The sequence below is a fragment of the Mesoplodon densirostris genome, chromosome 12, assembly GCF_025265405.1.
Source record: "Mesoplodon densirostris isolate mMesDen1 chromosome 12, mMesDen1 primary haplotype, whole genome shotgun sequence".
Classification (NCBI taxonomy): domain Eukaryota; kingdom Metazoa; phylum Chordata; class Mammalia; order Artiodactyla; family Ziphiidae; genus Mesoplodon; species Mesoplodon densirostris.
Window position 1 is genome coordinate 14,062,330 of NC_082672.1, and position 16,220 is coordinate 14,078,549.

Sequence of the window (16,220 nt, forward strand, 5' to 3'; positions counted from 1 at the left end):
AAACATCACATTATTACATCAGAGTAAAATAAATCACAATATTCACAACACAACATATTTTATTTGGTTTTGATATTGAAGTTGTTTTCTTGAATTACTTATGTAGAACTCAAAATAGAAATACTTTGCTTATCGTTTTCCTTCAAGAATTCTGAAAAAGAAAGAAATGGTGATTTAAGCATAAAAACATTTTTATTTACAGCCTCTTACTTTCATTTACTTCTCCACTCATTTGATAAATATTTCTCCTAGCCCCTCATCATCAGCTTTTAAGAGGGGATCGCGTTTTGGGATATCAAGAGGCAATCTTCCAAAGGACTTATTGTTGGAAAGGAAGCCAGAATGTGAAGGGGTTCTCTAATTAGTCATAAATAATTACCCATTTGTAATTTTCACAACTGGTTGACCAACAAAACTTCCTGTTAAAAGAATTTGTCCAATGTCACCCATTCAAAAAAGCAAAGAATGGAGGATGGAAACTCATAAAAAGACAGAGTAATTAATCCTCCTTCATATTGTAGTGCCTATTGTATTTCTTAATTTATTGGAAAAACCTTATTTTTATAAACATTTTATCGAGAAGCTATATGTAACTCGCTTTCTTTTTTGAGCATTTGAGGAATTCATTTATCTGAAATGTCTATGCATGATGAGGAATAGGCACATATAGCACCCCTGACCATATATCTTACAGGTGTCTCTCATGTGACAGTACCAGAGTTGAGCAGGTGTTACAGAAACCATAGGATCCACAAAACCAAAAGTATTTTTTTGGAGTCCTTTAGAGAAATTTTTGACAACCTGATATAGTGATGCTACAAAATTTCTTTAAAGATTTACCAAGCATTATAAAAATATTTTATGAACTAATGTAAACAGTAATGTAACTCAGGAAAGAAATATGCCTTGTATCCATGTTCACATAAAAACAATTTTGATAACAATCTTATCACTTAACAAAGGATAAAATCTATTTGTGTTTTCTCTACTCAAAAAATGTTTTACAGTGAGTATTATTAGAGTCGTTGTACCCACACTGACTTCATAGGTAAAATAAGCTAAATTTGACTTTCAGTGCATGAAGTTTACTATGTTTTAGGAAACACAGTGAGACCCAGACTGTCTTGGTATTTTCACAATAATGAGCCACGCTGTAATTTTATGGTGTTTCCTTATTCTTAAATTAAATGAGATGTTAACAGTCAATCATGGGACTAGACCTTAAATTAATAGAAACAGCATGGCTTGACTATCAAAGAGAAAGCCAGTTTTTCTCATTAGTGTGAGTCAGTCTTTTTTCATATCTCATCAGAAGGATAGGAATGAGTCTGTGTAAGCTAGGAGATACCAAACTGTTTATTCATTGTGAGCTTTCTCTTTCATGCTATCAGAACACTGCATGAGTCATTTCAAGCTGTTTCCTGATCTGGGGTCCTCTTCAGATAGAAGTGTCCTTCTTAGATGAGGTCTCACTGAGAGACCTCTAAGATGTTTTTTACCAAGTGACTCTTAACCTACTTAAATAGTTAGATGATTGCTACTAGAATATAATAACTCACAGTGATACTCACCACTGGGAAGCTGTCAGCAGCTTTGCTCCAAAGAACTTTTTCATCATTTTTCTATCTCTTCGAGAAAGTTAGGAGATTCTCCCTCACTGCTGCAGACCAGAAAGAGAGAATCGTGCATGTTAAGGCTCTTGGATGAGAAAGCTTCTAAAGGAGAAGTGATGTGTGACCTAGGTTGTTCTAGGTGCTCTGTAAAGTGCACTAGGAGCTAAACAATTCTCATTCAGGTGAGTCATTACCTATGAATGGTTCTTCAATCTTCAAGTGTCTAAAAGTTTTCTTACAGAATTATAATCTGGTGGGCAAAAAGAGGCCCCTTGCCTGATTTCACCCAAACAGAATTGTCCTTCATACTCACCATCTAAACAAAAATAATTGGAATAAAAAGAGAGAGTATCACATGTCCTAGATATTGTGCTCTGATATTTACACACCACAGAGAGACATAGGTTTTACTGAATCTGAGAAGACAAAATAATTCATGGTTTAATTCGGTAAAATGCAGATATTAAATATGCAGGTAAAGGGAATTCCATGTGGTACCAAATTGCTAGTTGACTGCCCTTTACATGTTTTAAAAATCAGCACATTTGATAAAACCTGTTCCCAGACTCCAACTAGATGTCTCTATAGTCATCATTTTTAACCCTGGAAGCACAGTAGAAACAACTGGGGAACTCTTAAAAAATACCAGGGTCTAGAGCCGCATCCCTAGAACCACTAATTTTCTGGTATTTGGTCTTGGGTTAGGCTCAGACATCAGTATTTTCAAAATTCTCCAGGGTAGTCTAATGTTAGCCAAGGTTGAGACATCTCCATATGCAGCTTCTATTTTGAAAGTCATTTACAATTTCTCATTTTAGCAAGTTCTCTGTTTCTTTACCTCCGCTTTCCATTTAGAATTGAGTTCAAGTATTTCTTTACAGCCATTTGTTTTCGAAGGCGGGTATAGTTGTCAGTGAAGACTGCATCTGAGTGGCGTTTGATTGGTCCCTGGTCTTCTGAGATGCTATTGTTAAGAAATGAGAGAATAAGGAAACCAAATAATTTTAACAAGAAATGATAAAGGTACCAAAGGTCTGAATTTCTTGGAGTCAGATAAAAAGAAATTCCAACATCCAACTCATTTTCTATCACAAAAAGACTGAAAGAAAAATGCATTTAAGCCTAAGGATAGGGGAGCAAGGAATAATCCAACATACTTTGGCCTTTACTGGGCGTGCCTTTAGACACATTCTGTCCTAACTGAGTGAATAATTTATGAAAAAAAAATGGGCACTACTTGAAATTGTGTTCTGCCATTGGAAGGAAAAGTTCTTTAAAAAATAAATACTTCTTTATGAAGCTATGCCACTCTGAGTAGTACCTTCTACATATTCAGTTATTGTCCATTTAAAGACAGAATCTTCCAATGTTTGCTTTGAGCAGGAAGTAAAACACAAACACTAAAGTTAAACTTAAAATTTGCTTCAGTTTGTACTATGTCTTATTTATTTTTTACTGTGTCTAGTTCAGTTTGTATGCAGATTTATAAATGATTATTATTTAAGAAAAACAAGTGTGTCTGGAGCCAATGAGTATGATACTACTAGGAAAACTTCTTTTCTTAATCCATGGGCCTGGTACATTTTATTGAAGAATATAAATTATTTGATAACTAAATTAAACATTATCAAGAGTTATCCATTTTGAATAAAGTAAATAAGTTGTTTACAGTGAAAATATAATTGTCAAATTTAATAATCATAACATGTTTTTAAAAAATAATAAATTCTCTTTACCTAATTCGTTTTCCAATAAGGGACTCAAGGTACTTTTTGGCAGAAAGTTGACTTAAGAGTCTACTATAGTCACTGGTGAAAACTCCATCAGCATGTCTGACATTTCTGAAACAAGGAAGAGAGAATAGTCATTATTTTGTAAATAGTTTGCTAAAATATCATTTTGGCTCATTCGATACAAAAGGAACATCAACTTATTTGAAAGCTCCTCATGTAAACTTAAATCCAAAAGGAGGTTTTCTAACAACCCAATAAACAATATAATCTATTGACTTATTCTAATGACTTATATCTATATTTCCAGCCCAACAGTTTGAAAAATTAAAGAAATTAGCTTTTTGAGAAGCATATCTCAATATTAAAATAATATTCTCTGGTAGAACCTATAAAACTAATTCTCTTCTAAGAAATACTGGTGGGAAAATATATTTAGTTTCTATTTATTTATGGTGCTTTATTTCTTCTATTCTGAATAAAGGTATATGCAAAGGGAAATTATCCAGATTTTAGTAAAAAATCCTCTTATGCCTTTTGCTATTTCTTCTGCCAAAATATTTGGAAACAAAATCTCTTAATATAGAAAGGATCATAGAGCCTATCAACCAAATTTTCCATCCAAATGAGAAATAGTTTTTGCTTTATCTTTTGTATAGAGTTACCCTCTCTACACTGGAATGCTGCTCTGGACAAATGGTTCCATGAAATGCATAGCTTTTATTATTAGACACCTTTTCTTTACATAGAGGTGAAACTCTTGAATGTTATAAATGCTATAGTTTTACAAGAATTGGCACATCTTCTGATGTTAAAAATTTATGCAACAGAATATAAGTGGATGAGTTGCTCAGTCTGGCCTCTTACAACCTCTCTACGTGAAAATCATGTACAGCAGCAAGAGCTTCAATAAATCAGGCTGAATGAAGCCATGACACATGGAAACTTGTAGTGCTATGCTATGAGAGTAGCTTCATGGTGACACAAAAAAAATGTTTAGATTTCAAAAAAGCATTTTCTAAAATAAAACACAACAAAAATGAACTCACCTGGATACATCATAATAAGGTGTGTCATTTTCAGCTAATGTATTCTGTAAAACATCAGTTTCTGCTTTTAATGAAATTTGATCAGGTTCATTTGCTCCTTCAAAAGGCATTCTGTCACCCACACTGTTAGGAAAAAATACTGTAAAGTATAATACATTCCTTTCTCAGAAGCTAGTGCTCCTGGTTTTACAAACATTTGAAATAAGTTATTCAAAATCTTAGGATATATCACCCATTCACAATATATGGACAGCATAATTGATTTAATGGCTTCTATGGTTTACAAGAGTATAAATAGTGGAATTTTTGTTACCCCATAAAATACATGCCATATAACTTTTACAGGCTTTATGTACCAGAAGAACTACTTAGTTCAGTCTTTCAGAGCATGAAGCAAAGTACACTTCCTTGGCAATAGCTTCACTTTGCAAAGTTCACAGGTAGAAAGATTTTATACAAAATAGAAACTTTGGAAAAATTTTTATATTCAATATGAAAATTGGGAGCAATTCATGTATTTGTTGATGGTCAGTATTACTTGTCTCAACATATCTCAAGAGCTGAGTATTAACTATTTTTCTTTCTCTAAGTCCCTAAACTTTGCTTCAAAGATTCACCTTGGTGTGATGTATTTCTATGTATTGACCAAGTCTGAAGACTTTCTCCATCTCTGAATATTTACTCAAATTCAATGAATTTTGTCGAGCTATTTTGTTTCAAATCTTATGTAGTAACACAATTTTAATAAGGGATATACAATGCTTTACAGGAAGGCTAAGCATAGACATGCCTATACATGGAATATGACTATACTTGTGAATGCATGCACATTTTGAATACCAGCACAGTGTTAAAATAAAGTGTGTGCATATTTTCACTGTTGGGGTAAACTTATAAGGAGTGTGTCACCTGCTGGGCACTTGTGTATTTTTTGGTGAGGCAGTAGCTGGTAGACAGTAACAAGCAGCCCTCTTTGAGTATGAAACCTAGCAATCAATGCAAACTTTGTCATTCTTGAGATTATTCATCTCTTGTGATATAACCATTCAGATAGACTCATTCTATTTAATTATCAAAGCAATATATGATCTGGCTTTAAACAGACTTCACAGAGAACCACTAACAGCTAAGAGATTATTTACTCTATCGAGCATAAGCCTACCTTGAACAAAGAATTAGGAATAAGAAAATAAGCAAAGAAGTGATTATTTGTCCCTAGATATAGTAGTCCCTGTAAACTGGAAGGAAATTAATGTAGTTTCCATTTACTGTTTCCTTCCTTAGCATAAATCTATTTCAGATAAAGCTTTAAAGATCAGTTGTATTATACTGTATGAACTTGAAATATGAAACACAACATAGAGAGCAGTAAAACTAAGGAATTATGATAAAAACCAAGTCCCTTAAAATTCATTCATTGGGGGAGGGTGTCTCAGTAGATCAATTATCCCACAATTTTTAATATTGACAAATTGATTCTGCCTAGTCTGTCCAACATGATTTTATTCATATTCCACTAATCAACTACTCATCTTATGATTATTTGCTGACTGATCTTGAAAATGAACTAAAATGAGGTAGGCAACTAGACACCTATTTTTCCAACAGAAACTGAATTGAACTGAGATGGCAATGGAGAATAGCTCATTACTCATCTAAAACTGGTTTTGAATGAAAGGAAAGTCAAACCCTCCTTCTGCCTTGCTCGGAAATGTGATCCACCCTACCCATAAAACTAATCATTGACACTGTCTCTCTGGCCCTGAGAGTGAATTCCAAGACTCAGAATAATCATGTGGACCTGAAGTTGAAAAAACTTGCTTAACATGTTAACCAACAGATTTAAATAACTAATACCTAATTTTTTAAATTGAGCTGCCCAAAATAACATATAGGAAATTCCCATTTCCATGGAGAAGGAATGTTCAACTCTCTGAATTGAAAGAGAACCTACCTTAGAGCAGAAGGTGCTCCAAAAAGAGGCCATGCCAAGGTCTGCGAGAAAAGCACACTGAAAAGTATCAGGAACAGGAGTAGCTGGGGTTTGCTTCTCGTTTCCATCTCTCTGTACCTCAAAGGGGAGAGAATCACATTGGCTTTTCCAACCACAGATGTTCCAGTAAGGTAATTCTGAGTATCTAGCAGTAATGTCTTAAGACTCTTGCAGAGTTTAGAAAAAGTAATTTTCATCATATAGAAAGAGTTAAACTGCAATATGATTACTTTTTATATCAAAAAGTTTTTTTTGTGTGTGAATGTTGTTTGAATAAAAATTAGGATCTTTTTCAACTGCTGCCTGTCTCTCACTAGGCACAAGCATATATTGAATGCAATACTTTTATAGTATTAGAAGTAACTATAGGGACTTTCCTTATAACAAATTGTAACATCCATGTTTAGTATTTTTTCTAACTAAGGAAACAACTTCAAGAAACTAAAGTTTCTTCTTTTACTCTAAATTTTTAGTATCTGATTAATATAAAACTGGAGCATCATCTATTTAATAATATATGTATATATGTATATACATATCCTTATAAAATTATTCTGTATATACATTTTTTCCTCTTTTAATTGTAGATGTTACAATTAACATGGAGCTTAATCTCTGTAAAGAGTTTGGTTTTGAACAAACTAACTCAATTTGTAGTGAAAATTAATACAAAAAAAAAATAATTGAACCACATATTACCACTGAAATAATTTTTGCCATAAAAGGAAAAATATATTAAATACAAAGCCTGTATATTTTTACATCTAATACACTTACACATTTCTAAATAGTTTCTAAATAGAAATTTAGGAGTTTGATGTCTGTTTCTTGTGCTGTCTGTAAAACTCACAGCATTTAAATTTAAAGAGGAAAATAAATGCTTTTTAAATTCACATAACTAACATATGAAATAGAAAGAACAGCACTAAAAAACAAGTTGAAACTTCCAAAACAAATGTATCCACTGAACCTTCAGTCAAAAATTTATATACAAGCCAAAAAAAAAAACCCCAAAACCCTACTTTAACACATTACTTTTAAAGGAGCCTTGAGTAAAAGAAAAAACAGGGTAAAGCATTTTCTGACTAAAGAATTCAGAAAACCCATTCATATGTGGGAAGTTGAGGCATTTCTATACTTACCAGGTGACTTAGAAACCTGTATTTTTGTTGTTGTAAAGGAGGAACACTGTAAAATTCTTTTTCAAGAGAAAGAAAAACTCAATATATCCTGAGAAAAGTTCCAGAGGCAAGGGGAGAAAAAAAAGAAGAAAGGTTAAGTTTTCACTTACCTTGTTGAGTAGTGTTCCTAGGGAGCTTTCTGTTCCAAGGATAATATTAGAGCTGTCTCAGGTGCTGAAGTCCCGTGAGGCCGACAAAGTCTCCACCAGTGCTCTTGCCCTTAGAGCTGAACCAGAACTTGGTACTGGCTGAGGGTTGGCTACTATTGTAAGCAACTGCTTTTCACTCTACCCTGACCAGCATTTCAAAGCCCATCATTTTATAGGGCTTAGGCGTAGGGCTGAGCAATCACAAAGCTCTCTGAAAGACGTCACAGTAGTACTCTCATGGGATGAATAGGACTTGAAGTTCTTATTAAATTGTCATTATGCCTGATTTATATAAATTTATAGTGAGTAACTTCAAGATGTAAGCTATAAAGAGGAAAGTTACTTTTCTTTAAACAAAAAAAGGTACCAAGCTTAATGTGAAATAGTTTAATCTCTAATGAGTAGCAATGAAATAAAAGACTGATTAGTGTTATGGTCAAGGCCACTGGAATTCCTTCAGAAAATAAGAATTTCATGTACAGGAACAGATGCAGAAAGCAACAAATACTTAGGCTCATAAGCTTACAAACATAATTCTCCTTTATTATAAAGCATCAATTGCCCTAAAGCCTTTTTATTTTTATACTATTCACGTAGATCCTGACTTAATCTTTCTTGAGATCTATCCTAATTTTAAAAGCATCCAGAAATAATTTTCCTTATTCTTTCTATTACTACTTTTTCTTTATATTGAAACAAGTCCCTGTATAAATTTTCAAAAAGCCTCTAAGATACTATAATATACACACTGTTGCTTAGAATAGTAGCAGTACTGCTGTTTCACATTAGCATAAAAATGTCATAATTCCTAATGCATTTTCACATACATGACCTCAAATGATCCAAAAAAAATTATCGTACTGGATAGTCCCAATGGTTCATTTTTTTCTTTCTTTTTGAACATTATATTCATCAGTTTTTTAAAGTTTTGCACTGTGTGGAATTATATATATCCCTGAACACACACCACACGCATACCAGCTTTTAACATTTCCAGCTCAGTCACTTGACAGGTGATTACAAAGAACTAGTTGACAAGCATTTATGGAGTACTTTGATAAAAAATTTCTATTTGTGGGTTTTTAATTCAAAGTAGCCTAGCATCAGAGTTTAAGGTAAAAATGCAGCTACCTGAACAACTTCATGGACAACAAAGCAAAATGTTACTCTCCCTTTTGTTTAAAAAAAAATGGCCAGGGTGTGTATTCTTTTATATTTTTCTTTGTAAGTCCCTCAAGGGGTAACAGCTCTAAAGCCCCCTTTCTTTCTTCTGCTTTACGATTTCAGTATCTATTTCCTTCATTCAAAGTCAGACTGATCCAGTAAAAGAATATCCTGCTTTGCTTAATCATATTTTCTAATCCAGTTACAAGAAAAATTCAATGAATTAAATTTCAAAAAGTCTGGAAATTGGTTTCCCAGCTGACAGCTCTGACTTAAGCCAGAGTTCCTGTGGCTTAATTCCAGGAAATCTTTTTTTACCTGATAATTACAAACTAGAGGTTGAAATCATTCTCATATGGAATTTTTTTTTATCCTTAGCTGTTCATCACCTAATTCCCAGTGAAGCAATTTTATCTGAGAACAGCAACAGCAAAATAAATTGATTGAGAGTCACAGGGAACCCACTGCTGAAGGTAAGCAACAAAATCTAAAAGAAAAGAAGACATGAAGTTGATTATTATTTGGTCTAAGCAAGTACTTAGCATTCACACAGAGTAACTACAGTAGGTTTTCCAATGGTGAAGACAGTTTCTCCCATTATAATAATAAAACACAAAAATAAAGAGAAATAATTAAAACTTATTACCTCTGAATAAAAATAAACTAAATCAAAGAACTGTGCTTTTTCCTATGAATTTAAATTAGAAATCAAAACTGAATTTCAAAATGGGATCATAGCACCATCTTCAGGTTGAAAAGCCTTAATTCAGAAAATTTTTTTAAAATGTGTTTCTTCTCTTTTCTTTCAAGGAAATGGATGTAAACCAGAGGCTCTTTATCCAGCTAAATTATGGAATCTTCCAGAGAAAGAAACATGTTAAAAACTACTATAGCTGAGTTTATTCTGAATACTTTGTTACTATAAAACTCAGTAAATACAAAAATACAAATGTGAATTTACTGTTTAAATCTGCTATTTCCCCTACTTTGGCATATCTTTCTATAATGTTCCCACATCTCTAGCAGAACTTATTTCCTACCTCAAGGCTTCTCATTAAAATGATATTTATAAAAAGAAGAACCAGTTGTTCATACAACGAGAACTGATCTCCAAGACCCTTCTTTTACAAATAAGTAAACTGATATCCAGAGAGTTTAAGTAATTTTCAGGTGGTAGTTACAAATAGGGGATGAAACCTAGGTCTTCTGATCTTGATTAAGCTTTCTTTCCATTAAGGACTGGTGGTTTTCTGTAACTGTTGTTACCACCATTACTGATGCTAACAGGTCATATAAGGAAAAAAAAAAAAACCTCATAAAAACATTGGCATCGTCTCGTTTTTTCACCATCTGGACCAAAGACAGAGAAAGAAAACTGGCATTCTAAACTAAAACATACTGAATGTAGGAAAATCAGATGGAAGGGGTTTTCAGGCTCAGAAAATAGGCAGAAAGCCAGAGTCACCCTTTTTTCCTTAGTGAAAAGAGCTAATAGAGGGTCCTTATTAAAGATGAAAAGCTAAAGCTGTGCTCTTCTGCTTCTTGATGTGACAGCTTTGCCTGCCTAACTCAGCCAAACTCACACTCAGCCCTGAGACCTGTCCACTATTTGCCAGGGTCATCCTGAGGGTCTACATGAGAGTTTTGTACACCACTGGCTGTGAGCCACATCTGGCTCAATACCCTGGGTTTTGTCACTCAAGCTAGGAATGATGTTTACATTTTTAAAAGGTTGAAAAATGTTAATAGAAGGAAAATACTTTGTTTGAAAGTTATATGAAACGTAAAATTTCAGGGCTCATAAATGAAGTTTCATTGGACCATGAAAATGCTTACCACATATGTATTGTCTACGGCTGCTTTTGTGTTATAGTGGCCAAGCTGAGTAGTTGTGACAGAGACCATAGCGCCTGCAAAACCTAAAATGTTTACTATTTGGTCCTTCACAGAAAACAAGGGCCACAGAAAACCTGTAGACATCTGGTCTAGAGCTTCCCATTTGGGAAGATATTTAAGAAGTCATGTTTACCTTAATATTCTTAAGTCTTTAGTTTTCAATAACTTGTATTAGGAAATATATATGTGTGTTTATATATTTATGTGTGTATATATATATACACACATATACTTTTAGTGTATACTATGTATAATATCTATGTATATACATATGTGTAATATACATAATGTATACATATATCTAAAGCACCCCTTCATTGTAACATTGTTCATAATAGCCAAGATATGGAAACAACTTAAGTGTCCATAGATGGATGAATGAATAAAGAAGATGTAGTATATACATACACAGTGGAATACTATTCAGCCATACAAAAGAATGAAATCCTTTTTTGAAATGAAATTCATTTGTGACAACATGGATGAAACTTGAAGATATCATGCTAACTGAAATAAGTCAGATGGAGAAAGACAAACACTGTATGATTTCACTCATATGTGGAATTAAAAAAAAAAGAAACTAATAAGCAAAATAACACAAAAACAGACTCATAGATCCAGAGATCAGGTTAGTAGTTGCCAGAGGGTAAGGGGGTTGGGAGGGTAGGTGAAACGGGTGAAGGGGGTCAACTGTATGGTAATAGATGGTAATTAGACCTGTGTTGGTGATCGCTTTGTAGTGTACCCAGTAGTTGAATCATAATGCTGTACACCTGTAACTTATATCATAAAATAAATAAATGTATTAAAGATTTAAGAACAAATTTCATCTAATTCACAATGTCATGATCATACATATGCCCCTCCCTTTACCATACACACATTCCATGTAACCAGCTTTTAACTCAGTGACCCCCCCCAACTTAGAGATCAGAATATATGAGTCCACAAAGAGAGGAGGTGTTACCAGTGGAGGAAATGGGAAGCAATGATGTCTAACCCCTGGCTCTTGACTTTAAGAACTCTGAAGTCTATATGTTAGAATGAAAGATTTGGCAAGAATATTTACTGAGTGAGTTCGCACAGTGTCTGCACTACAATACCTATTCTCTCCAGACCAGGAAAGAGCCTCTGAGATAGGGAAGAGAAGAAATAATTAGAGATGAAGAGGCAACCTTCTGCCCCTTGTTGGTAGTAGTAAGTTTATGGTAGGAGTGAAGGGATGCATGACAGAACCCTGCCCTATTAAGCTTGGGGACTAAGTAGTAGAGGCTAACTTGGCTTCATTTCTCATCTGATCGCCACAGCAAACAATGGAGGAACACTCCTCAATGGTAGAGGAAGCAGATAGACCTATATGACAAAGAAAGTCCGCCACTTCCTGCTTGGGAAGACCGTAAGTGCCTTCCAGGTGGTAAAAAGTTGAAAGGACCTACCAATCTTTAACCAAGGGCCAGACCCTACCCAGAGACCAGAGGGGACTGCACATCTCAGTGGACAACAGCAAGGCACAGAACATCCCCCAAAGACCCAGAGACAGCCTCCTGGAATTTCATGTTTTTATGTACACATGCTCGCAAACTTAGATGCTACTGTGAGGAAAAAGAGGGAGAGAGCAAATCCTGAACTGACAGAATGTTAAATCTCAAAATTACTGTGTTTACCCAGAAATGACTAAGAATACATTTCCTGTGGACTGGAGGAATAAAATAGAAGTTGAGTTAGAGTAAACATTTTAGAGCTAAAGTTTTTGCACATGATGCTATGTGGTCTGTGAATATTTGTAGTTGCTATTACTCTAAGAATGATCTTGAGTTTGTATGATCATGCTTTGACTAGGAGAAGATTGCACAGGGCCCTTTATCCTACTTAGTATCAACATTAACTTTAAAAAGACTATGACTGCCTTGGCTAAGACTTCCAAAACTATGTTGAATAATAGTGGCGAAAGTGGACATCTTTCTCTTCCTCCTGATCTTAGAGGAAATGCTTTCAGTTTTTCACCATTGAGAATGATGTTTGCTGTGGGTTTGTCGTATATGGCCTTTATTATGTTGAGGTAGGTTCCCTCTATGCCCACTTTCTGGAGCGTTTTTATCATAAATGGGTGTTGAATTTTGTCAAAAGCTTTTTCTGCCTCTCTTGAGATGATCATATGGTTTTTATTCTTCAATTTTTTAATATGGTGTATCACATTGATTGAAGATGTGATACATATATACAGTGAAATATTACTCAGCCATAAAAAGGAATGAAATTGGGTCATATGTAGAGACGTGGATGGACCTAGAGACTGTCAAACAGAGTGAAGTAAGCCAGAAAGAGAAAAACAAATATTGTATATTAACGCATATATGTGGAATCTAGAAAAATGGTACAGATGGAGGTGGAATGAATTGGGAGATTGGGACTGACATATATACACCACTAGGTATAAAATAGATAACTAATGAGGACCTGCTGTATAGCACGGGAAACTCTACTCGGTGCTCTGTGGTGACCTAAATAGGAAGGAAATCCAAAAAGGAGGGGATATGTGTGTACATGTGGCTGGTTCACCTCACTGGGTAGCACGAGCTAGCACAACATTATAAAGCAACTGTCCCCCAATAAAAATAAATAAATAAAATAAAAAATAGAAAGACTATGAGACAGAAGCCTGACAAGGTTGAGACCCATCCTGGACTAATGAGCCCCGCCCTCGGGTCTTCCTCCAGCCCCTTGTCCTTCAGTCGTTCTTGCTGGTTCCAAGCTTTGACATCTGGTTCCCTTTCTAGGCTTCCCCAGCCCACTTCTTGGCCTTCGTGCTCTCAGTCTGTTTCTTTCATTTTGCCTCAGTCCTATATGACCCCCTGGGAAGCCTGAGTTTTGACTGTTCTTAGGACAGATCTGATCCCACAGTTTACAAACCCAGGTACCCCCCTCTGCTGAATATTCTCCAGTTGCTGCTTTGGATCTGCTCTCTGCTCCTGTCCACTCTGCTTTTTGTGCCCTAGAAGGTGGACCTCCACATTCATCCATGGTCTGTGGTCCTCTGGTCTCTGGTTGGGTTTAGCCAAAGTGAGGCTCTGGTAGGAAACTAAAGGGACCAAAGATTAGAAGAAAAAATGTTCTGAATATATATATATATATATATATTTTTTTTTTTTTTTGCAGTATGCGGGCCTCTCACTGTTGTGGCCTCTCCCGTTGTGGAGCACAGGCTCCGGACGTGCAGGCTCAGCAGCCATGGCTCACGGGGCCCAGCCACTCCGTGGCATGTGGGATCTTCCCAGACCAGGGCACAAAACGGTGTCCCCTGCATCAGCAGGCAGACTCTCAACCACTGCACCACCAGGGAAGCCCTGTTCTGAATATTTATTCTCCATAGGCCATGGTTTGGAAGAGGCTACATTCCTCCCCCAAGACCCAGAATATATACGGTGGCCCCTCTCCTGCAGCCCTAGAGATGCTGAAAGCTTAGGTGCTGAGGCTATTGCATGAGTCCTTTGCCACCTCATTGGTTCTCAACATATTTATTAAACTCTCCTCAATCCTTATTAAACTCTGCTATATCTTTATTAAACTCTGCTCAGCTAATGTCTGGAGAGAGCCATGTGTGTCCTTCCCAGACCATACCTCATGCGCTCCCACTCCCAAACCCAACCTCACACTTCTAAGAATAACTGCAGACATTAAATTTAGGATTCAATAGCTTTAGAAGGCATGCTCATTTTTAAAGTTTTAATATTTTAAATTTAAGTTGAGGGAATCCTTAGAATAATCAATGTGGAATCTTGTAGGAAGGTCACTCTAGCCCTGAGCACATCTGTTGGATTGGTGAGCAATTGGTTTTTAAATGTTGTAAAACACAAATAAACGAGAAGCCCTTTCAGACCCTTGTTGTTACTCAAGTCCCCCCAGGAAAAGAGGCTGGATCTATTGTAACACATGTCAGGAGGAAAGGTCAGTGTACTACCAGCAGCCAAACACCAAACCCTGATGGGGGTCTCTGTGGGGAGCAGCACAATGGCCCTGGGAAGGAGATCTGAGGCCAACATGGCCTCTACCTCTCCAGGGCTCCTGGCGCCTCATCCTCAGGAAATAAACTCTCACTGTCTAGGAAGCAGGAGATGTGGCTATTTGATAAATTTGATTTTTTAGTTAATCATCATTCTAATATCATGTATGTGTAGTCATTTCACTGTACTTCCCAGGCAGAGTGACTAATGTTCTAATTTCCAACTCATAAAACCATAATTTTTAGCTAGAAAGATAATGTAGTCCTGCCTCTTTGTTTTGAGAGATTATAGGGATTCAATATCCAAAAGAGGCATCGTTTTCTATTTCATTTAGGGACACAGAGTTGAAAAGCCAAACACTGTCTCAGCTCTCAAGCAGAATAAAATCAGTACAGACATTGAATTCAGAATTATAAGGTGAGTTGGCCTAAGAAGTATGATGTATTATGAGAAGTAGAGCAGATACTTCTGAGGAAGTTATAGCAAAGTTGAGATTTACTGAGTGCGTGAACCTTGGCTTAAAAATAAGAGGGCTTCCCTGGTGGTGCAGTGGTTGAGAGTCCGCCTGCCGATGCAGGGGACATGGGTTCGTGCCCCGGTCCGGGAAGATCCCACATGCCGCAGAGCGGCTGGGCCCGTGAGCCATGGCCGCTGAGCCTGTGTGTCCAGAGCCTGTGCTCCACAACGGGAGAGGCCACAACAGTGAGAGGCCCGCGTACTACAAAAAAAAAAAAAAAAAAAAAAAAAAAAAAAAAAAAAGAGAGAGAGAGAAAGAGGGAAGAACATTCTAGGTATAACAAAAAAATATTTTAGAAGATCTGGAAGTATGGCATAAATGAGAAATTAATATGGAACTTTATCTTAAGGGAAAGGAGAGCCAACAAGTAGGGGTGTGATATGAGCTTGTGTTTGTTTTTCAGAAAGATCACTCTGACTGCTATATGGAGAACAGGTAAAGTACTGGGTGTAGAAAAACCAGAATGTCAGTCTGCCAAGACTAATGTTCTAGTTCCAGAGAATACTAAAGCAGATTTTGTCTCTCAGAATGTCTATCTATTATAGACACTTTGATTTACAGAATATGAGGGAAATACAAGCAAGTAACGCTACCTCACAATACACAGAAGGAATAAAAGGAGAAACAGTTTAGTCAAAAAGGGGATTAAGATGCAGGCTGAGTTCAAAAAATAAAAATGACGCAGGTTGAGTTCAGTATGCGTTAAGAGTACAGCGACAGGGCTGAGTTGAGTGGGTGGGCATTCTCTTAATAACCAGAAAATTGGGTCCTTTGTCTGGTGGAAAACATTTTTAAGATGTACAACAGAATCTGCTGAGGCAGATTATAAGGTATATATATAAGGAATCTAAAAAAAATAATGGTTCTGAAGAAACTAGGGGCAGAACAGGAATAAAGATGCAGACGTAGAGAATGGACTTGAGGACA

At 35.9% G+C, this 16,220-nt stretch overlaps 1 protein-coding gene across 1 annotated transcript; it reads right to left on the reverse strand.

Moving 5' to 3' along the window:
• Positions 1-1,614: 1,614 nt before the first annotated feature.
• On the reverse strand, positions 1,615-6,453 carry VIP (vasoactive intestinal peptide). The gene is made up of 5 exons (XM_060115262.1): positions 6,347-6,453; positions 4,393-4,515; positions 3,350-3,454; positions 2,452-2,577; positions 1,615-1,660 (listed from the first exon to the last, which is right to left on the reverse strand). Exons 1-5 carry the CDS (start codon positions 6,451-6,453, stop codon positions 1,615-1,617), a joined length of 507 nt encoding a protein of 168 aa, XP_059971245.1.
• Between the last annotated feature and the right edge of the window lie 9,767 nt (positions 6,454-16,220).